At 39.3% G+C, this 23553-nt stretch overlaps 1 protein-coding gene across 1 annotated transcript in view; it reads left to right on the forward strand.

Moving 5' to 3' along the window:
* The first annotated feature begins 7625 nt into the window (after positions 1-7625).
* The window catches only part of MTUS1 (microtubule associated tumor suppressor 1), a 92013-nt gene continuing 76085 nt past the window's right edge, over positions 7626-23553 (forward strand). The window contains exons 1-2 of the mRNA XM_010570046.1: positions 7626-9677; positions 11962-12157. Of these exons, the coding sequence (XP_010568348.1) occupies positions 7626-9677; positions 11962-12157 (2248 nt within the window). The remainder of the gene's footprint in view (positions 9678-11961; positions 12158-23553) is intronic.

The raw sequence follows: 23553 nt of genomic DNA on the forward strand, positions 1-23553 counted from the left end.
GTTTCAAGTCAGCACATAACCATAAGTAGTCTCAGTCTGTGCCTAGCACATTGTGGTATATTTGCTTGGCATTAAAACTTGATTGTAAAGGCAAATATTTAATGCAGGAGTTATTTCAGTGGTAATGGTTAAAGCCATCTCTGCTCTGACTTGCCAAATGAATGACTAAGTTGTGGCTTGTTGTTAGGAAACAAGAACTCCCCCCCCTCCCCCCCCAGGGTTATGACTGGCATTTTAGCCACCACCTTAGCAGCATGGCTGCTTCTGTGGAGTATTTCTGCCATTTTTGTACTTGTTGTTTTGTGAAAGCTTTGTACTTCTCAGTCAAGAGAAGATTAGCAGCAGATAAAAAGTCTTCACTTAAACGCCTGTAGACCTAATACTCAGAGGGGTATTTTAAAACAAAATTTTAAAACCCCAACCAACCAAAAAAAACAAAACAGAAAACCCCAGAACCACCAACAGCAACACCCCCCCCCCCCCCCCCCCCCCCCAATTTGTCTTGAGAATCCAAGGTGTAATGGCTATTATGCACTGCTTCCCTGTGTATTTGCTTCTGTACTAGATTTGACTTCAGCTAGATGAGAAGCAAGTGGGGAATGTGGGGCAAGTTAAAAAGATTGACAACTCTGTAAAAGAGGAGAAACATGTAATGGAGAGTAGAAAGGTTGCTGAGAGGACCGACCAGTTGTTCAGAACAGGTCAGCCCAACTCCTACGTTGAATGTTTGAAGTTTGTTCAAAGGAACATGGGCAGCAAGGATGCTGATGGCTGAAATTTCCTTAAATAATGAGAAATTACAATAAAGAATGTATGATGAGAGGCTTAGGAAAACTGCTAGATATCTGAAAACTATCTTGAAACTTGTGAGCTTTCTTTTTTGCTCAGCTTTAAAGTTTGACTTATCTGCTGTATGCAGGTAGCTGGGCAGACCTAGCATGAATTCACAAAGCATTTTTGTTCTTTGTAATCTATTACCACCTTTCTTCCTACCCTGATAATATTTCAGTCTTAGAGGGAAAATTCCTGTGAATAATTGTGGTTCACTGTTTTGTAACTTGAAGATACCAAAATGTATAAATGTACCCATGAAATGGTAGCAATGGAGCAAATCAGTTTAGCTGAATTCCAGGAAACAGGGAAGGTGAGCAATATTGTAACCCCCATGTAGTCAAAGAACTTGACACTGATTAGGATTGTTGAACGTAGGGCTCTGACAGTCTCAGTCTTGTTTGTGCTTAGCTATTCAATCAAGTCTTTCAAAAAGAAAGACTTGAACCTTGACCTTCTCTAGAAGTGCCATAATAAATGTGCTATTGTTTTTTTCAAGTTCCAGCTCCTTACTTTCATTTTGACCTGAAAGTTTATCCTTCCTTGTACAAGAACGTAAGCTTCTGCTAAACAACTTAGTTGTGATAAAATAGCAAAAAAACCCCCACCCCAAATCATCTTCCTGAAAAGTTGATGACTAATTTAACCAGGAAGTAATAACTTAACATCATTCTTACAAGTTACTAAAGAGTAACAGACTGAATAATGATCTCATGGAAAACCATGCACAGCCTTTCTGTATGATGGCAATGGATGAACGAATGATAAGTATATAATTGACCGTGTATGCAGTTGTATACTGCACCATACTTCGAAAACCTTGTGAGTAGTCTGTGCCACTTTTAGCAATGAATGCTGTCTTAATGAAGCTACAAATGAGAGCCTGATTAAGTCATTAGAGAGCGCTGGAACAGCCAAGTGAGAGGCTTGTTGGTATTCTCATCTGCGCATTCAAATAGGTAGCTTTGGTTTTGTTTGATCATGCAGTTAATCTCAAACAATAAAGTACACTTGCTTACTTACGCCATCTTAATAGCCAGCATTTGTCACAGGTTTGTGTATGCTTATCTCTATTACTTCTGTGAGTTTCATCTTGTCAGTTGATGTAGAACAGAGTGGAGGAAAGGCATGTGCATTTGCAGAACTTCCTGGTCTGGGGGCTTGCACCTCCAAATCTGCAAAATACTCGATGCCATTTCTAGGCATTGTTTTCAAGTATCTTGGTTATCTAAGTAAAAGACGGACTTAATTTACTTTTGCGAAAAGTCACTGGACCAGTCTTCCACTTCTGAATACAGAGTTCTCCTGGAACTTACCTTACAATAAAAATCAGAAGTTGGCAATTATTAAAGGAAGAAAAACTGTGTTATCAAGACACTGTATAAATCCATTGGAATGTCTGAGTGTATTGTGTGCTTACAAATAATAGTTTAAACTTGAAGACAAAGAAAACAGCCTAACATCCTTAAAGACAGGCCAACAGGGATGGCCAGAGTTTATGAACAATTAGATAAGAATCTCCATCTTAGAAAAGCAATGACTATGGGCAGAGAAAAGAAGGGTCCGAAAGCAGTTGAAGCTTTCCATTGAACCAACGCTCTGAGGACTGAATCACTGGAGACCGTGAGTTTGGGGAAAGCGCTAGAGCATTACAGACCACAGTCAGGTAAACTGGTTGTAGTGTAATGTGTTGACATATGAAATGCCTTAAATGGCTTCTGACTTCAGTGACTGTGGTAATCGTGACCACGTAATATGGTTTTCTGCTGAAATACAGATGCTGATGGTGCATTTTGTCTGGTATCAAAGCATGTTTAGTTGATTAGAGCACTTCTAGACTGCCTTCCTGCATGTCTGGGTACACCCTCTCCTTCCAGATTTATTCCCCACCCCCCTTCATACAGGCTGCACAAACCCGTAGCTGGGTTTGAGTAAATGCTGTGTGATGGTGGGGGTGAAAGAACAGAGTTCCAGGTGGAATACCAGGAAAAGTGTAAATTATTACTGTCTGTGTTGTGACACTAACACAAACTGACTTGCATGTTTGTAGTGATTTGTAAACTTGTAGGTTGAATTATTTATTGTAATTGATATGGTTTTGATTCCTATTTACCCAGTATTGAATGAGTCACTGTCCCTCTGCCCTCTTACAGAACAACCCCAGACCCGCCTTGTAGGTTAGTAGAAGTGACAAGATCTTGCTCTGAGCCCAGTTCTGTGTAGTGTAGTGTAGTGTGTTTTTCCTGGATCTGGGGCTGCTGGCAGCTGATCTTCTTTTAGGGGAATCTGCTTGCCAAGCTCCTTTCCCTTTTTTTCAAAGTGATACTCCTGTTACCCCAAGCTCTTATATCTCTTGAGGAAGGGGAAAGCTTAGAGCTCTGATAAGTAAGACTTTTTTTGCAATGTGTAAGCACTTGAAATATACAACTGAAATTTGGCAAATTGAGGTTTACCGAAGGTACAAAACAACTGAACTCTTCCGCGCTGCGCTGTAGGGTGTTGTGGAGGCCAGGCATGCATCATGCTTGTTGATGCAAGACAAACTCCAAGCGAGTTTATTAGTAGTATTTAGTTTAGAATACCCCAAGTCATTAGTTGCCAGGAACAGTGTATTCTTGGGAAGGAATGTTCTTGGGAAGGGTAACTGTTGTGTCTGTGTATCTGCTACTGGTCACTACTATGAAGGATATGCTGGCTGAAGTTAATTTTTCATTCGGCCTCCTATGGCAGATCTTAAATCTAAAGAATTTTTCATTGCCAGGAAGCGTTCTTATAAGCCTGACAAACATATTAGTACCTGCAGAGTTACAGAATGTCAATTTTTTTAAGGACTAATGTTCATCTAGGTTACAGATTTTTATACACTATAGTTAATCCTTAGGAATACCTCACTTTTTATGCAGGACACTTTTAGGACTCTAAATGTGGATATGAAGCTGTGGTTGAAGCTGGTCTAGTTGCTCATGAAAGTATTGATTACTAAAGTGAAAATTTGCTTTAAAAATAGTTGAATCAGTGGTTTATTACTGTATATTCTTTGGTTATGCGGAAGTCCAGAGCACCGCATGAGCAGACTTCTACACATACTTGTGCACATTTGTATATGCAACTCTAACACACTTCCTCATTTCTCTACTCAGTCTCAAAAATACTTTTATTTTTCTTGGAGCTTTTTCAGCATCGATTGGATCAAGGTTTACTTAGCTGCCTGTGCTGTTTCAAATTTTGGCATTACTATCTATGCATACTGTAAGCTAGCATGTCATTCTTTAAATTCTTGGGATCTCAGTCTTGCGAAGTCTTGGCATATTGAAGTTTCCTGTTTTCTGTAGTAAGAAAGCTCTTGAAAGAGGCAAGACTGCTGGTTGGATCTGAGCTAATGATGGATCAAAATGGAATCTTAACTTTTTGTTGCATGACTAGGTGAGCAAGCTGTGTAATGGGCTAGTCTCCAGACAAGTAGAAACTAGTTTTAATGTGTCAAAACAACAGTGAAAGCAAAGTTTGCAAATATTTTTCAGCAGTTGATTCTGTGATTGACTTAAATGAATGGAAAATTATTCAGGACAGGTTCTTGCCCTGCCTTCAGGGAGGACTTTTTTGGAAGAACTCTTGAATCTGCCTTAGGTTTCCTAATGGAAGATGTAAATGAGGGTACTGAAATTGTTCATGCTTCTATAGGGATTGAATAATAGTATGTAGGCAAAGGATCTAGACCAGTTTAAGGAAAGAGGAGATTTTAAGCTAGTTAAGCCATTTCATCTTGGGGGAGGAAGGGGGGGACAGAGGAGGATGCTGTCTGATCTCAGTAGCTTGTTGTTTCCTTGTTCCATGGTCTTTTTACCCTCAGTGCGAGACAGATGCTTAAAGTCCCACATAAAGACAAGGTGGTGGGCCAGAAGCCACTCTGTTTGGTCCACAGTGAGCATGCAAATTCCTGCAGTTCTAGAATGGTCTTAATTTGAGTGCTGCTTTTGTACTCAAAACTGTTTACGGGCCCTACAGGCTGTCTGGAAAGCTTTATACTTTTCATTGATATTAAAAAGGATTTATTTTGAACATAATTATTCAAGCTGTGTTTCCAGCTGATGAAAATAAGGGTTAAGGAAAAATGTCAGCTTTTTGAATTATGCATTCTTGCTTTTAGCAACTTAACCTGTCACTACTTAGTGTGCTGGCTTTATTTTACACTTTCCAAAGTATTTGCTGATAAGAGCTTGTTTTCTTTCCCCTGCTGTGGTTTCCAAAATGGTTTATGTAGTTTCTGTGAGGATTTAAATTTCTTCATTGGAGAACAAATCAAGAGTTGGTTCTCTTCTCATGGCAAACTTGTTTCCCAAAGCAGGCATCGATTCCTGTACAAAAATATGACCAGAGAATTATTCTTCAATGTGCCTAATCAACATCAAGATAGCAGAAGTCTCCCGTTGTTGTTGTTCTTGTTCTTGTTGTTGTTGTTCTTGTTGTTGTTCTTGTTGTTGTTGTTGTTGTTCTTGTTGTTGTTGTTGTTGTTCTTGTTGTTGACCTGTCTCAGTATATTGCAACCAGTATTGTCACCCTAGTTGAGATGGTCAATAGTGCAGATCAAATATTCGGTTTTTCTGTTATCTCTGGATTTTCAGTCTGTAGGGACTCTGCTAGTCATTGTGGTTAACTTACAGTCAAATAATTTCAGACTTTAATGTAATTCTCACATTAGTGTACATTTTTTCTGTCCACCCTGTATACTTAATCCTGATGTTCATGTCTTGCTGCTTTCTTCCTACCAGATTTCAAATTTGTCATTATATCAGTATCCTCACTTGAGGATACCATGCTCTGGTGTCTGCATTTTGGTTAAACACCACTGACCTGTTTGCTCATTGTTTTTGATGGCAAGTATTCTCCTCCTTCCTGTTCTTTGATTGGAGAGTGGAATTTGTCATTCCAGATGTGTGATGGTGTTCAACACCTGTCCAATTTCCCTGTTCTTTGGTTGGGAAGTTGACCTTTGTCAATGAACGCATCTTCAGCCCGATTCCCTTGTTCGATCCAGTGACCTCTGTCCCTCCCCATTTAGACTTCACTGCTCTGAAAGTGACCCTTCTTCCCACCAGATCCTCCACCCCACTGCAACCACATCTTATAAACCTGAAGTTCTTCCTACGTCTGGTCTCATTTCTGGTACTAGGAGCCTTTCATATGGAGTTGTGCTATGGGGGTCATCCAGCTGCTTTGGACAGTTTGGATGTTTTCTCGTTCATGTCCTTGTGGTTTTGGTACCTGGGTGCAGTCTTAGTGCTTGCTAGGAACTTGTCCTTATACGTCGCAAGGCCTTTTCTTTAGTTTTTTGGTTGTTTCTCCATCCTCTTCTGCTTCTGTAGGGTTTTGGGTGAGGATACGTGGCTCTGCTCTGCTGGAGATGGTGCTGCAATTGTTTCCCCACTTGGCTAATCTTGTGTCATCTTTATAGAAGACGGAGGCTGTTGCTGTGTAAGGAATTGCTCTCCAGTGACTCTGAAGGGGTCTCATGCATCTATCTGTTGGCTACCCCAGCAGCACTGGAGTAGTGTACTGCTGTAACCCCAGAGCTGATTATGAACCTCCCCGTCTTCTCTTTATTTCAGGTCAGATGTCTTTAAGACAACTCTTTGAAGATCTTGAGCTGCCTCTGATGTGCATTGCTTCCTTGAAAGGCAGGAAGGAGGCCTTCAGTGCAGAGAAAAACTTCTGTATGGCGTTGTTAATGCTCTTCGCTATGTGCATCAAGGGATGAACACTGAAGCTTTTCTTCACTGGGATTCTTAGGGGTTGTTCCTATGTTGCTGCTCTGGTGTCTGTTCTAGACCTGAGCTTATACAGTAGCATTTCATCATTATTACAATTTAGATCTCTCTCAATTTCCTCTCTTCATGCAAACTTGTACATAAGAACATAGGTGTGACCAGATATGGTCAGACTAAAGATCCACCTAATGCTGTGTCCCGTTTCCAGCAGTAACCAGGGCTAAATGCTGAGTGAAGAGTATAATAACAGGATGAGTGTGTAGTGATTCTTCCCTAGAGTTCTCCTAGCTGCTTGCGACTTGTGACTGAGAGATTCTTGAGTCAGTTTGGTACTCAGTTTTGGACAGATTTTTCTTACATGGCTCTTAGCCGCTTGTGTTTAAGTCTGTGTAAGCTTTTGGCTTGCAAGCACCGTGCAGTAAGAAGCTTCATAGCTTCACTACACACTGTGTGAGGAACCATGCCCTTTTGTTGGGTACCTGCTATTGGAAGAGGGAAAAATGATGGTTCATTCTATCATGTTGTCCCTCGGATACCTTTTTCCTGTTGAGCCAAATCTTTTGGGTTTTTCCTTTGCTTGCCTGGAAGCCAAGCAAGCCAGGTATCTGAAAATGAAAACCTAAAGTCACACTTAGTTGCAACTGACCAAAGGGTTCAAAAGTTGCTTGGCAGTCTGGGAGGCGGAAATGGCTTGTGAAGGTAAGCATGCATGGATGGCATCATTGTAAAAGCCTAATTTGCTTAAGGAAGTTGGTCAAAATGGCTGCACTTGATTCAAAGACTGATAGCTTAAGAATGCTTACTGTCTTAAAATCCTGTTTTGGCTAATTGTTTTTAATTTATTTTTAATTCCAGAACTTTTGAATCCTCTTGGGAAACATGAAAACAAAGAACTACTTTTTAAATATTTTTCAGGACAGTTGACACATTCCAGGGAAAAGCTGTTTTCTGCAAAGTTCAGAAGAATCTGCATTCTCTGAGATTTTAAAAAAGTATAAAATGAAAACAGGTTAAAATTTAGCCTTCAAAATGAATGTTGAAAAGTCAGACGACAAAGCAAAGAATGGCTTGAAGTCTTCCTTACTTATAAGGGATGAAAATAGAAATAACTACGCATGTGACAGAGCTACACCTTCCACAAAGAGTTGTGCCACCAAGATATATGGTAATTCAACTGACCAAGGTATAGTGACTGAACATGAAGATGATACCATTCTTGAAAAGAAAATTGACTTCAGAAGTACTTTTTTAAAACAGCAGTGTATTGAAGCACTTAATCTGCAGAAGGCACCTGGTAAATACAACTGCACAGGAGCTCTGTTGGGAGATGCAGATGCTCCATGCAAGTCTTCTGTGACTGAACAGACTTGTGTATATGCTTTGAACTGTGACTTGAAAGAAACAACAGAATTACTGAAAGGTAACGTTGCTATGGCAAAAATGCAAGATCAGAGTTTCAAACAATCAGTGCCTTGTAGTCAGACTGACTCTAAATGTGTATTACCTCTTCCTGCTTCAGAGCAGAACACACACTCCCTGATAAATGACAGGGCATGCTGCCACCTGAGCACATTGGCTGTTACTAATGTCATAGGTGAAACTCTGGGAACTGATCAAAATGATGACATGCATCTGAGGGAAATGCTAATCTCTTCTGAATTATGTACCAGAGAGAAATTTGATGGAACCAGCTCAGAAAGAATACCTAATTTCTCCACTATGATAGTGGCTTCAGAAAGTCCAGATGCCTATTCGGAACTTGAAGTATGTCATCCTGCCTCTGCAGGTGTCGAACACTATCTAAAAAACACTAACAAGACTGATAAAGAATCACAGGAAACAGAAGCACAGTCTGTAAAACTAGCTGCTGGATGTATGGATCCTTACAGGAGAGATGCATTATCACTATGCATTAATATTAATGAAGGTCACCAAGTGAAATCCTTGCAGGATGCCGCTGACTATGATGAAACTGCTAATTCCAATGTTGAAACATGCGTGGATAGTCCTGTAAATAATGTGCACCTTCTCCCAGTAGATAAAATGGATGGAGAACAAGTATCAAAGAAAACCAGTGAACCCTTAACCAAAGAACAAAGTATCTCTGGAAATGCTGCTCTTCAGGATATGCACAACACCACTTTCATATCTTGCAGTGTACCAAGATTAAAGAGGACTGTTATGCCTGACCTGAAATGCGAAGCAACTTTTGTGGTCTTCAGTCCTATGGCTGATGAAAGCGATTCTGTTCTATGTACTTCAACCCCTAAAGAACGGTCACAAAATACAACTTTTTCTGTTTCAGCTTTGGCAGAACTTGGAGGCAAGTCTCCTAAACCAAGACCAAAAGATGTGTTTGTAGGAGGACATAATAAAAGGCCTTCGCTTAAAGCTAGTTCAGGTCAAACTGCAGGAAAACCAGTGGGCAGGTCTCCTATTGTGTCAACAATTACCAAAGCGAAGAAATCTGAGATTGTTAGTTTTCCCAAACCTAATTTCAAAAACGTTAAGCCAAAGGTTATTTCTAGACCTGTGCTACAGTCAAGAGACAGTGCAGCATTAAAACGGTCTCCCCAGTCTCCCCAACTATCAGCTGTCTCATCTTCACTGGTTGCTTCCCCAAGGCAGTTGTCCCCCTCTGTAAAAGTGTTGAAAAAGAAAATGGATCTAGCTAAAGATACTAAAGTGGAATTGCCTGTGCATAAGCCCCATAAGCTACATCTTAACAAACACCTCTTCACTAGCCAAGTCGTACATGCCACAACACATCCCAGAAACGCTTCCCACAAGGCTTCAAAGACACCTGCATTAAAGCAGAATCCGGAAGACGTTGGCAAAGAAAGCTCTACCCATTCGGCATGCTCCTTGGTTTCTGCTGCGCTTCCAATGTGTGTAGAGAACTCAGAGGAGATGCTGAATGAGAAAATGGAAGGTTCAAACTCTTTAATGCAGCCCTGTGCTCAAAACATCTACCCGACTGGAGATGAAAAGGAGCAAAGCAGCAATATGGGAATTCCTGTGGAAGCAGCCTTGATAAAAGATGTGGCAAATGAAACATTTGACCTGCACTCTGTTCCTCTGGTAAGCTTTTCTTCTTTCCATACTTAATTATGTTTTGTACATTTGGAAAAAGGGACTTCTGCATTGCAAAGTGTTGAATGGAAATTAGGGAGTGGGTTTTGTGTCTACAAATGTAACTGTAGTGTTGATTTCTGAGGTGAAGTCTCTCCCTAATAAAGGGAGTGAAGAAATACTGTTTTGCAGACTGGTCGCACTTGGCCTCAAGTGCAATTTAATATCTTCAGCCTTCATCTTACTCCATGGTCTAAAAAATTTTTTTGTAAAGTCTTTTTAAGACAATACATTTGGTAAGATTTCTAATAAAAGCAAACAAGTCCTAATTTAGTCAAACTGGTAAAATTGCATAACGTAACTTGGTGAAGCTATTCTAAATATAGCTTTAATATGTGCTTTTATCAAGATAATTCTAGTGGTGCTGTAACTTTAAATAGACATTAGAGGTAAATTGCTGTGTTCAGTATTTTCTTTTCTTTCAAAACATGCTTTAGAACTAAATTACACTTTTAAAAATTTACTTACAGAAATGTTGTGCATATATTAACAATATTATTAAATGGCACAAAACTCAAAGATGAACAAGTTGGTCAAGCATTTTATTTTTAACATCTTAATTTAACTGTCTGCTTTGAATAATTTGGGAGTTTGTTTATTTGAAGTAGAACTGGGACTCATTAGAGTAGTTAAGAGTAGCCAGGAAATATTTCCCATGCGGAGGGCATATACCTGGTTTTGGGCAGTCAGCCAGCTGGAAGGTGCAAACTTCCTGGCCGGGAGGTATGCGTGCGCTGGTTGGTTGGGAAATATTTTCAGATGAGTCAGCTGCCTGTCAGGAGAAATGTGCTGCTTTCAAACACTCTGAAAGAAGGTTAAAAGAAAAGGAACGGTGCGGAAAAGAGGGAAGAGCTTTGGGGTTGGGCCGACCAAGATCTCAGGAGGCATGGTAGGGACACAGAGATGGGGTCTTGATGCTATATAGAGTCCCACCTGTTGTTCATTTGTGGGTTCAATAGCTTATGTTAAATTGGTGAAATGGAGGCAGCAGCTCTTACCGGTAAAACTGGCGTTGTCTGAATTTTTGTTGGGCTTTACTGATTGGCCAGAAAAGCTCCAGTAAAGCTCAGTATACAGAGGGAGCTACTTAAGGCAAAACAGAAGCAGCTATTCATTTTTGAAACATTACACAAGAAATTAGTACATAACATTATTTATTATGATAAATAATTTAACTTGAAAACCGAAATGAACATGAAAGCAAGGATGGTCTATTTTAGTTCTAAAGTCTTTCAGAGCTTGGATTCTGCTTCAGTCCTTTCTGTTGCTGCTGAGGTTTGGAGAGAATGCTTTTAATTCACCCTGCTGCCAAGATGGAAACCTTTGTGATAGTAATTGTTCTGCTGGTACCTGGAAAATCAATAGAGCAAATTCTGTAAAATGTGGAGTAGACCAATCAGATATAAACAAGCGGTCTTCTGAAAAGTACAGGTGAACTTCTGAAAATGAAGATGAGGATTGGAGTCAAAAGTACAAAGTGCATCAATATGACCAAATTGCTGCATATCGGCTTGAGTTACAGAAAAGCATGTGAAGAGCTGTACATTCTTATGAGTTTACCTTCATAAGCTTAACTTTACAGCATGAGTGGTCATGAATTAGTGTCTACATAAACTGGATCAAGAATTCTGTATGAAAGGTTGATGAGTGCTACATATAAACCAGTTATTTTAAACCTGTCCTGGGTTTACTCCTGAATTTCTTTTATCTATGGCACCTGAATATGAAAGATTTTAACCTGTTTCTGTGCTGTAATGTAAGACCTAGACCAGGAAACCCATTGTAAGGGCTGTGATGTTTCAGGTGGTACAGGACAACTAACTTGTGTAGTTGCTTGGTAAAGAATTTGTCTTGAGATTAGGTGCAGTCATGTAATTGAATGGCTTAATTAGAGTTTGGGGAGGAAGAGGAAGAAATCCTGATGTAAAATGACCTCTGTAACCTCTTTAGTGTTTGTCATTACCAGTGATTAGCTTCAAACTAATAGTTTCGTGTTGCTGAAGGCCATTCAGGAGATGATTATTGAGGTTCTGAACTGCAAATGTGAACAATATGACAGTGAACAGCTAAGCATATCCCTTACCTGTGTGGGCAGTATTTCATTACAGATGCTGGAAAGGGAGATCGTCAGCTTCTCAGAGTGGTGGTGTGTGGTTGTTTGGGTTTTTTTTGGTTTTGTTTGGTTGGTTTTTTTCTGGTTGTTTTTTGTTTGTTTTTGTTTTTTAAAAAACAGATGCCTTCTGTGAAAGATGGGACAACACAAGGGAGAAACATACTGAAGAAAGGCCCAATCACTCTACGAAGTGTATCAGCTCCCAAGGTTAAAATGGTTCCACCTGTGTTGCCCTTGAAGAGAGGGTGTGAAAATAAAACTATCAGCACAATTAAAGCACCTTCCCACAAAGGAGCTGTTCTGTCATCAAGCTCTGGTAAGAGAATTTTTCACTGGAATACTACCACTTAACCAGTTTCTTAAAATTAAGATACCATATTTAATGTACATTCTGACAGAACTTTTAGGATGGTACAGAGCTGTATTTTTGATGCTAAATATGATTCTATCTAAATTACAAATTGCTAGTACAATGGGGGGGGAGACAGGTTACACCTCGTTATTGTAAAATCTCCTCTTATAAGGAATGTGTTTAGGAGGGTGTGGTGGTGTTAGAAGAAAAAAATATTTAAATATTATTATTTATAGTTTGGTTATATGACAGTACTTTGCAGAATTAAAACTACAATTACTTGAAAAATGTAAAAGTGAAGAGGAGAAACTGCAAAGCTCAGGTACAAAGCATTTACGATGAGCAACTATACGCTATCCCAACAGGAATAACATATTTTATTCAACCTAATTTTAGTATAGCTCTATAGTTTCTAGAAAGGGGAGAACATAGTTGAAGGAGAGACTACTGCTTGAGCTGCTAATTAAGCTCGGACTGATTAATACTAAGGGGGGGGTAGATTTCACATCTAGTCTGTAGGCTGCTGTCTGGTGACTGGAAACTACATTCTGTAATTGTATTGTAGAGATTCAGAAATGCTCTTGCAGGTTATGTGCTTTTTTTAACCAAGTGTGGCAGTATAGCTAATTGCAAAGGCAGCCTGGCTATAAATGACTACACTACAATACACTGTAATTTGGTAAGTGTGCACACCCAGCTATACCCAGTAAAACCTGTTCTTTTTTTTTTAACCCACTCAATCTAAGATTATAAAACAGTCCAAAGTACTCCTCTTAATTATATACAGGGGTGAAGTGTGATAAAATCTGTATGTGTAGTCCCTTATGGGATGAGTCCCTCAAAGAAAGTGGATATAGGCTATTCTCTGACTTGAGCCTTGGTAATGTAAGGGACTTGCTCGGTGAACTAGGTACCTACCTGTAAGCCACCAATTTCTTGGAAGACTCATCACCTCTCTAAATACCAATTCAGAGCTTTTCTATCTGTAATTATGCTCTTAGAAGAACTGAGGTGGATATAGATGTAGATGTGTATTTGTCCCTTAGATTATTAAGCCAGAGTAGATTTATGACACCATCACTAGAAATAAATGTAAGCATGGCTGGGTTATGGGACTAACTTCTTCCCTTCATAAAAAAGGTGTGTGGGGGGGAGAAAATCAGATGCAATTTCAGAAGAAGCAGAAGTCACTTGCTGTTGAAAAATAAAAACCTTTACTCCCCAAGTTTCTTTAGCTAAACTTGTCACTCCTTAACTCATTGTATATTGAAATTATGGTAGCCAGTAGAATACCTTCCAAACTTTTCCTGTTGGAAAAAGGCTGCTTAAGGTAAAAGCATGAAGCAGCACCTCAATGTTTCAAACTCATGCTATGATCTGATGAGACTGGAACTTTAATGCTGCACCAGAAGAATTTCTTTCTCCATGCCGTCTACCCAGCCCCCCGCCAATGCGCCCTATTCCTAGCACATTCTACCTTTCATTTTGCTTATGCAGCACTTTGGTGCTACAAAGTAGGATTTCATACATTAAACTATATCAAGTTAACTTCCCCTATCCCTTGCCAAGGGAGTGCTTAAACATGGTCTGTTGTTCCCTGCTAAACATGGTACTGATGCAAATCAGGAGGATGGGAGTATGGGGTGGGAGAAGCAAGGATGGGGAAAAGTAGGAATTACTTGGTATTGCTGCCAAAGCCCTGCAACCACACCTTTCAGGTAAAACCCTATCTACTGCTGCTTACCTCATCTGTTTTAAAAAGTTTTCAAGTAAAACTGTACATACACTTTCTGTGGCCAAGTGGCAGCTTGTAAACCAAACCCAGTTATCAGTTTTAGCTAAAGCCTTCCTGTAGGGAATAACTATTTCTTCCAGTTAAGTAATTTGAACACTTTGGTATTACACTTGTGCCTTGGTATAATTCCAACAGTACAGATAAATAACTCGGTAGCTGTACAGTTGTTTGCTGTCAGGATTTCTCCAGACTACAGACAAACTAGCTAAATCCAGGATGGAAAGGAATTCTGAAGGTCACTTAGTCCAGCCCTGCCCCGCCTATAACTGGGTCAGCACTGAATTCAGACTAGGTTGTTCAGGCCTTTGTCAAGCTGAGTCTTAAAAATGTCCAAATCCTAACGACGTCATTGCTTCCTGAGGTACTAACGTAAATGGAACTGATTCTTAACCAGTTGCTGGCTGTATTTGGATCGTTGGGCAGGAAGACAGTGTAGTGAGTCCATTAAATACTCTGAGCAAGAGAAGTGATGGTATAGCTCTGTGTCATCCCTCACATTTGTGTGTTGAGAGTAGCAGTCTATCTGTCCAAAACATATTAGTATATGTATTATTCCCAGAATAATCAAGAGCTTGTGAACAGTGGATTGTATCATGCACTGTCATTTCGAGTGGGAAGCAGGAAACTCCCCTACAACCAAGAAATAAAAGAAAAACATGCCCTGTATAAAACACCAGTTATGAGATCCTTGCGACTTGGCAGGAGTTGAGATTTTGGTAATTTTTTTCACTTGTAAATGTAAACCTTAAGTTTTGAGTGGTAACACACTAACCCAGTAGGAAGCATGTGTTCTAAGGAAATTCCCTCATCTTCTCCTGAACAGGAGATAACAGAATGAGAGGAAACTTGTATCTCAAACATTATATTTTTGTGAGGTTATTTGCAGAGCATGTTAAGCTAGAAATAACTGTTTTATTTATTTCAAAATGGTTGCTGACCACTGTTCACCAGTATTGGTGCATCTCGGCTGGAACTTGGGAGTTTTTGCTGAATTAAAAATTGGTTCTCTAAAAGGTGAGCCCGGTTTGATTCAGTGTACCAAAGTGGTTTGTGAAATGGTGAAGCCCCATTTCTGCAGCAAATCTAGAAATTGGGTCACAGTTGCAAGCTAGACGCCTCAAAATGATTTCTGTAACTATTTGTCTCCATTTCTCCATAAGAATGACTTGCAATCACATACTCATTCTCAAACAAAAATCTTAATTCTCTACAGCTAATTTTTCCATGGTGGTGTGTGCAGATTTCTGTAGTACTGGATGAAAGGCAGTATGCCTTTTGCTATGTTAGTTTTCTATCAGTGAAAATATTTATTAGAATTCAAAACAGAGAATAAGGTGTTTGAGTTACCTGGTTTTTACTGGAAGGCGTATGTAATTTTGGAGCCCTGGTTCAGGACTTTGAACCAGTCCTGAAATGAAAGCAACCATTGTTTTTGTTCCCAGCAAATGCATACAGCCTTCTAGTTGGATTTACATAACTACTGTGGAGGAATAATAGCCTGCTAATAGTTGAGGTATTACAGTTTGGGAAGACTCATGTCTTTCTCTCACTTGAAGGGAGGGGTGGAAGGGGACTGGAGAAGCCAAGGAGCTTTGGTGGTCCCATGGAACATGACTCCAAGTTCTACAGTCAGCCTGCCCCAGCAACCGCATGTTACCACCCATGCAGTTGGATGGAAGCACTGTGACAGTTTGAGCCACAGGAAATTGTTTGATTTGTGTTTGAACAGCATAAAATAGGGATATAAATTACTTTAGATCTAAAAATGTAAATGCCCACCACTGCCTTTTTTCTCTTATTGCTGACTAAAACCTACCTGTAAGTATGAAGTATGTAAGAAAGGAGCTTTACTTGCATGTAAGATTTCTGATATGCTAATGCTTCACCTACGCTTCTGCCTTAAAATTACACCATTGCTTTAAATTGGTTCTCACTATATGAAACTTCACGTTGTTGTTCATATCTTAACTATGAGAGCTCTGTCAAGTTCTGTGTAATTGAAACTATTTGGAGATATGAAAGCATCAAAAATATTATTCGTCTACTTACTGTTAAAGACTTCTAGAAATTAAGGGAAGCTATGTAAATCATCTTCGTAACCAAAATGTCTTTCACTGTCTGACAGTTATTTCTGACATTCTGGGTACCATTTTGTCTCTGATTTAAGTCACTGATATCCAATTAGCAGAGTTATGGCCCTGTGCTTTACTTACCTTTTCCATGAGTCCAATCCAGTGGTGTTCCTTCTTTCTTTTGCTAGTATTTTCATAGCATTTAACTAGAGTAATGAAAGCTTGGGTAGGGGGAAGCTCGACAGCCTGAATTCTGTGTTTCCTTGAAGATTTTGGACAAGTGAGACCTTTTCATTATAAAAAGTTGAACATACTGAAGGACTTTTCTGGTGTTCTGCAACTAACTGAAGCACTGGAAAAATATTTCCTATAGCATATGGGGAATTATGTTTTAAGTTGCATTCGACCACAGCAGGTTTAGTGATACTTTGAAATACTGATTTGCTTGTTAGTTCATAATTGCTGAATCCCTTCGCTTGAATTTTGGCTTGATCTTACACTTAAACGTGTAATTCGGAGAAGCTTCCGAAGTTAAAACCAGAACAGGCCATGACAGATTAAGACTCTGCTCATTATTGAGTGTTGTTGCTGTTTATTGCACAAAGAAAGGCTTTTCAGATGGAAAATTGAAACCAAATGGCTTCAGTGGGTTTTCATACAGCTGGAAACATATATAAACTTGATAATTCAGGACTTTTTGGTATAGCCCTTCACAATACTAGTGAAGCAGAACCAAAACAGTTCAGTTCCAGTAGGCATTCCACAATCCTTGAGTTTGTTCTGACACTGAACCAGGAGCTAAACCAAACATGGTTACTGCAAATCACTTGTCAGCTTGCATCATTCCTGCTATCTACCATGTGACTCTCTTAAAGTTGGATTGTCAAGAAGAAACAGAATATTTTTAAAAGGCAAACATAACTTCCAGGTTCTCTGGCCTTGAAACAGTCAGGACTTTTCTTAAAATGCTGGAGTGGAGAGTTACTTGTAAGGATAACCTTATACTTTCTCATGAACAAATTGAAATGCACCAGGGTCCACAAATAATGCTTAAAATTTAGTTTCAACCAGTCTTTTTATGCTTTTTGTTTTTAGTTTCGCAGAACAGCTAGCTTTTTTTATGGATCCTAAAAGGAGGTTCCTCATACACTAGCTTGTCCAAGATCATTATTTGTACTTATGAGTCTAGATTACTTGGTCCCCTTTTCCCTTTCTTTAATGCATATGTAGGGCTTCATTACAGTAATTAAAGCTTGTGTTAAAAGTGAACTTAAAACTCCCATATTCCCTTTCAGAGGTGTAGGAGGGAGGAAACCAATACATGGGTCTCCATGGAGCATAATGTCTGTAGTCTATAGTATGACATAAAGCTTGTCTATAATCCCTCTTCGGTCATCTTCACCCAGAGAGCTCCACTGCATAGTGACTGTGTATCTCATAACCAGTTTTCTTTTAATTTGCAGTATAAAGTGGGGGAAGACATATGCAATGTATCTGAAAGGACTTTTGTCAAGCTGTTCAGTTTGTGAGAGCTCAGAAAGCAGTGTAAGTTGTGAGGGCTTAGGAGCCTTGCACGTCATCCCTTCTCCGACTGCTTGAGTTGGACTTCCCTGGTAATGTTTCTCATTCCACTTTGCCCTCACTTCCTGGCCATCTTCAACAGGAATGGTTTGCTGGCAGCTGCCCGGAGCAATATATATCCTTGTGCCAAGTATTGACCTCTAAGCCTCTGCCCCAGTTGTTGGTCATTCAGGTACAGAATGGTCAATTCACAATTTGAAGCCAGAAAGGAGCTATAAAATCATGTAATCTGAATTCAGCTTAGTCAATCTGCTTTTAGCTTTGGCTATATACACTAGTAGAAAAACTTGCTATAACTTTGACACCTCTTTCTTTTTTTACTTTTCATTAACAAGGAGCTCTCACCATGGGATAGATACTGCTCATGTTTTACAAGCCTTACATAGGGTTCAGCATAAAAACACCCATTTGGAATAAACTCTCTCCTATTTAGTTTTATAAGTCAAAATGACCATGAGAAATGAGTAAAAGCAGAAGGGGTTTTGTTTGTGAGGTAGTATGGGATCTGTTATAATGAATGATTTCAAAGCAAGTTGATTGATTTATCTCTGGTTTGGTATGATTGTGTGTGGTCTTCTGAGTTTTTGGGGGTTAGGCGGAGAAGGGTGGGGTTAGAAACATTTGAAGATGAATTTAAATGATCTTTATTCCGAAGTCTATGGTATTTCCAGTATTCTGACTTCCGGCTCCCAAAAGGGAGCATTTCATCCTGTCAGCTTTGTTTCCGGCACCATCAGCAACCATACTTAAGGAATTAAAGTTTTCACGTATGTTCCCAGACTTTTTACAGGTGATTTGTGACTAGCCCATCAGGGTTTTAATGTATTATACCTGTAGCAAGAAGCATGATTGTACTTGCAGAGGCTGATACTAACAGTCAACATATCAATGCTGTCAGAAATGTGGATGCATCTATAAGAATACCCTCCTTTAGGAGTGAGGTGTGTACCATTTCCCTGCAGGGGAATTTCTTGGTACCTAGTCACTTACTTGCAAGGACATGCTGGTGTATCTTCAAATAACTCTTGACCTGTACTGGTTAATTCTGAATTCTCTCAGGGTAGAGGTAAAGGAGGAGAGAAACAGGAGTCCTTGTTTATAGATAACGTGGGTATAAAAGCTGCAACCTATCAAAAAACTCTCAGTGTGTAACATGAAGGGGTGCGTGGTATGAAGAGCTGGACAAATAATGAAAAGCACAATTAGATGCGGTTGGTGGTTTTCTTCTGTCTCAGCCTTCCTTGTAGTATGTTGATTTGACTTCTCCTTGTGCCCACTGCTCCTAAACGGACAGAACTTCCCCAATAACTGTTAAAGCTAGCAGTTGGGGTTTGTTTGCTTAAGTCAGGATGCAAATAGCTTACGACAGTCTCCTGGCAAAGCTGGAGTGGGCAAGCTTTGCGACCACTGCGCAGCTTACCTGGGAAGCTGATGTAAAACTACTTGCTGTCCGGAGACTGGCTCTGCCTGGGGTCGTAGGAGATCACAGCATGACTATGTGGACATGGTCTCTCATGGGGCTGCTCTAGCTCAGTCTACAAAAGAAAAACCTAAAATTGAGTAAATCTGGCAGGCAACTTGATGGCAGACAGTACTGGAGGTGGGAGGGCAGGACAGAGTTCGGACTGGAGGCCGGGCAAGAGAAGGGCTATTTGTAGGTGCTTGGAGAGATCACATGCAAGGCGTTGAGCCTTGAGGGAATATGGGCAAGGGAGGAGTCTCTCTGATCGTGGAAGGGTTTAACTGGGAGGAAGTCTGCCACATTTCAAAACTGGGCCAAATAGGAAGGGGAAAAAGTGAAATTTAACAGTAGACGTACATGAATGTTGTTCTCTCCCTTTCTCTCCCCCTAACTGAAAATACCCCAATTGCTCTTCTGACAGTGAGAGCATTTGAGAGAATGAAAAGGGTTGGTTTAGTTGTTGTTAACTGCTAATATAATGATCTGTAGCACTGATGATCAGTTCTCCAGTTTTACTCTGAGAATACTGAGCTGCAAGAGGAAGAACACATGAATGCCTACCCGCATGGCTGCTGACAGCCTTGTTATGTTTTTGGCGCTAGCTTGCTGCTGGTTCCTTGATACCTGTGCCAAAGAGGAGCACTTTCATAAGGATTGTAGGTGAATGGGAACAACACTGTGGAAGTCTGCATCAGATGGGGAATTGGGTCTTGCCTTAATATGTAAACTGTTCTCTTATCGGCTGTTATCCCCTAAACAAATAAATCCATCTCATGTAAATATTTCAAGATCCAGCAGTAACTTAACATTCACTGCCTTTGTCCGTGTTTCTTTCGCAGTTGAGGCATTACTAGCAACATAACAGAACTGTGTCCTGCCTCTTCTTTGGTAATTTTGGTAGTAATTTGAGACTTTAAAAGGGAGAGATAACTAGAAAGAGATTATCTGTACATCTTAGGTAGAATTATGAAATGTGCTGTAACTACTCTTTATTCCTTGAAGGAACACCGATATATGTGTAGCATAATATACTATAACTAATATTGCTGAATGGCTAATCAGGCAACCCGGGGAGCTTGCAGCCGTCAGAAATCTGTTAGTACTGCTACTGCTTTACAGTGCTCAAAATAGTAACCATAAATGATCTTAAAACTATGTTAAGATCGGTCTACTGGAAACAATACCAAAGTCCAGTTTGTCTTTCCACGATTTACTTGCTCCTTTCAAGAGATGCCAAAAAATAGCATATTTTCTTGAAGGTTTACTCCCCTTGCTTTACAAAGGCCTTGTACTATAGGCTTAGATCAGGCTTTTTCATCATGCTTAAAATTGTCTTTTTTTAAAAGCTAAGAAGTTTAGCACTTCTAAAATAGAGCCCTCTGGATTTTTAAACTTGCAGGAAAAAAATCAGAAAAGCATAAGACAAAAATCCAAAATTAAACATACTCAAGAGATAAGGCAGCAAAAGGCCAAACCAACCGTTACTGTTAGCTTTAGGGTTAAACAAAAACAACAATAAAAAGCATCCTTCCAAAGACTCCTTTTGCACTTAGTCTGCCCTAAGTTTCTGTTGAGTGGTGGAAAGCCTTTCCCCAATTTCCAGGTGTTGTATAGCTCCATGAATGCCAATTGCTCTGTGCTCAGTTGTAGATGTGAAATGTGTAGATATGGTTTGAAATGGTGGATGTTGAATATCAGAACTGGTGAATACATACTCAACTTTACAGTCTGCCTGGTGTCAACAAAGTCCCAAGTTCACCACTGCTAGTGTATATTTATTCTCTCAATTTGATTTTTTTTTTTTAGGCTCCCAGTGTTATTTAAGGGAAGGGAAGCCTTAATTTATTCTGGACAATAACCACCTATGAGAGATTCATTTGAGAGGATGAGTATTTGAGTAAGGATAAGAAATCTGACTTCAGAGATTCTTGAAAAAGGAGTTTTGTTCTTTGCTTGTTTCTGTTCCAATACAAGAGATACTTTAACGTACTTGAAGTAATGTGGTTGTTGCATAGAGACTTTTTTCTAAGGAATTGCCAACTCGTTACTTCACGGTAGAGGAATGTGATATTTCTAGTATTCCACTTCAGTGACTAGATTAAACAACTGATGAAAGCCTGTTGCTTTGATGCTATTGCTTGTTGTCTTTATAATAATGGGTCACTAAATATCCTGCTTTTGTGCTTGTTTCCAGTACTTTTGTTTATATACCATATCTTCCTGTTTCTGCCTTCAAAACCTTTGCGTTTAATTGTGTGACTCCTTTCTTAGGGGATGATACTTACAAAAATACTTTGTAAAACCATTGTTATTAGTTGAAGTAACACTTATGAGTACTTGTTTAATAATCTTGTGTCATAACTTAAAAGAAATCCTCCCTCAAGCTGGGCTTTTGAAAAATGTATTTGAGTGCTTGAGTAATTATTTTAATAGAAGCTTTATAGGAAAGTGCTGAGGAGTAGAAGAACTAAGAGGAGGTCAAAGGTCATCCGTTTGACATGCTTCTGAAACTGGACATCCTAGACTTTGCTGTGCTCACAGAATGGGTTTTTGCTCACAGCTGGTTTAGTGCACTGCCGCATTTCAGCATGTGCAGAGAAGTCGGGCTGGCTGCAAATCATATGTACGGAACATGCTGTACAAGAAGAGACCGCATGTTTTCACATGCTTGCCTTGACCCCTCTTGAGTGAAAATCATTGTGAAGAAAACAGGGTTTTGCTCCCGTACCTTTTGAACTGGATGAATCCAGCACAATAGCAATCAAGCATGCTATCCTCATCTTTAAACAATAAAATGCAGCTGATAAGCTGCATTTGTTCATCTAGCTGCCTTTTGAAATGTAAAGCTTTAACTTGCTAAGTCATACAAATTTAACATGCAGTGTTTGTATGGCAGCCCTTTTTTCGTTTGTTTTTGGGGGGGGAGGGAGGGTGTTTGGTTTTTGCACGTTGTTTTGCTGAGAGGCTATTTAGAAAAGGAATTTCTGACTTGTCTGGATTAATTTCTTTTCTGATATGTTGATCTGTTAATGAAACAGCGTGGAAAGTCTTATAAAGCTGTCAGATTTGTTGCATGAAGTTCAGATGTCACAGACTTTTTTTTTTCAAACACAAATTATTTCAGATATGTTGTCTGGAGTGCTGTGTTTCGGAGGTGTTTTCATAAGTGTGAGCTTGTGGTTTGTGGCATTCTCATAGCATGACAAAGTTTGTATGCACTTCAGTGACTTGGATATATTCAAGCGTCCATTGCAGTAACTTACAAAAAATTCTAAAATACGACTGATAATTTTGTCTCAGAGATTTAATACCAGGTTACAATAAAGCCATATGTGGAATCACAGTTCTTCATAGTAATGACAAACAAGAGGTCTGACATAAAGCATGTTTAATGACTCATTGAAGCTTGTGTATTATATTTAGTGACCAATATTATATAATATCCTAATGCATGCTTAGTGTATGTTGTCTGTAGGTTTTCTCTTTTGTTACTGAGTTGATCTGAACCAAAGGAAATAGCTTGGACATACCTTCCTCTACTAGTCCTGTTCCTGTTTTTGCGTACTTGATACATGACGTTTTGAGATGAGTTATCTAATCCTGTCACACCACCTACTGTTGAAAAGCAGACATTGGGTGTAAGTGGTTTTGTGGCCTAAATCTTAATGTAATCCTCTTAATGTCGTGCTTTCTTGGCCTTAGTGCAAATTGATGGTTTCTTGGTCGTTAGTATTTGAGTGGAGATCCTGCAGCAAAACTGATGTTGAATAAAGTGGAATTACTAGCTAATTTTGTCATATTTCAACAGTCTCTTACACAGCTTATGCAAAATTGAAATGTGGTTTATAGTGATGAGAATAAAGGGGTGGGTATTCCCTTTAAATAGAAACTTGATTGTTCTAAGGCAAATCTGAAACACTGTAGTCATCTGTTCAAGTAAGATAAATTATGTCTGTCAGACTTGAAATGGTAGTGACATCAGAAGTTAAGATATTTTGTAAGATGTCTTGTGTTATAATAAATAACAAAATATTAAAAAAGTAAGTCTATCTTCCATCTCTCTCTTCTTGTTTTTGTACAAAAATGAAAAAAACTCTTTTCCATATTTATTCAGAGGACTGTATAAAGATCTTTATGTCAAAGCTGACAGGAGTCAACTCGGTGCTGGCAAGACAAATCTGTGTATACATAACTTCCTTTGGGCCACTGTAGTTTTAATCTGGGTGTGCACTTTTCAGAAATAAACAAAAAGCATAATTTAACTAAACTCAAATTTTCTTGCAGAAAGTGTAGTTGCTTTGTTAGTAGTACAAGAGTAAGCTCCCATCTGAAGATGGCACACCTGTCTCCTATATAGATACACTTCCTATTTGATTACCTTAGCTATTGGGCATTTGTATTCAAGAAGCTCAAATGAAAACAGCTATTAATGCAAAAAATGTGTCTGCAC

This window comes from Haliaeetus leucocephalus, unplaced genomic scaffold (genome assembly GCF_000737465.1).
Source record: "Haliaeetus leucocephalus isolate CR32 unplaced genomic scaffold, Haliaeetus_leucocephalus-4.0 Scaffold284, whole genome shotgun sequence".
Taxonomy (NCBI): Eukaryota; Metazoa; Chordata; class Aves; order Accipitriformes; family Accipitridae; genus Haliaeetus; species Haliaeetus leucocephalus.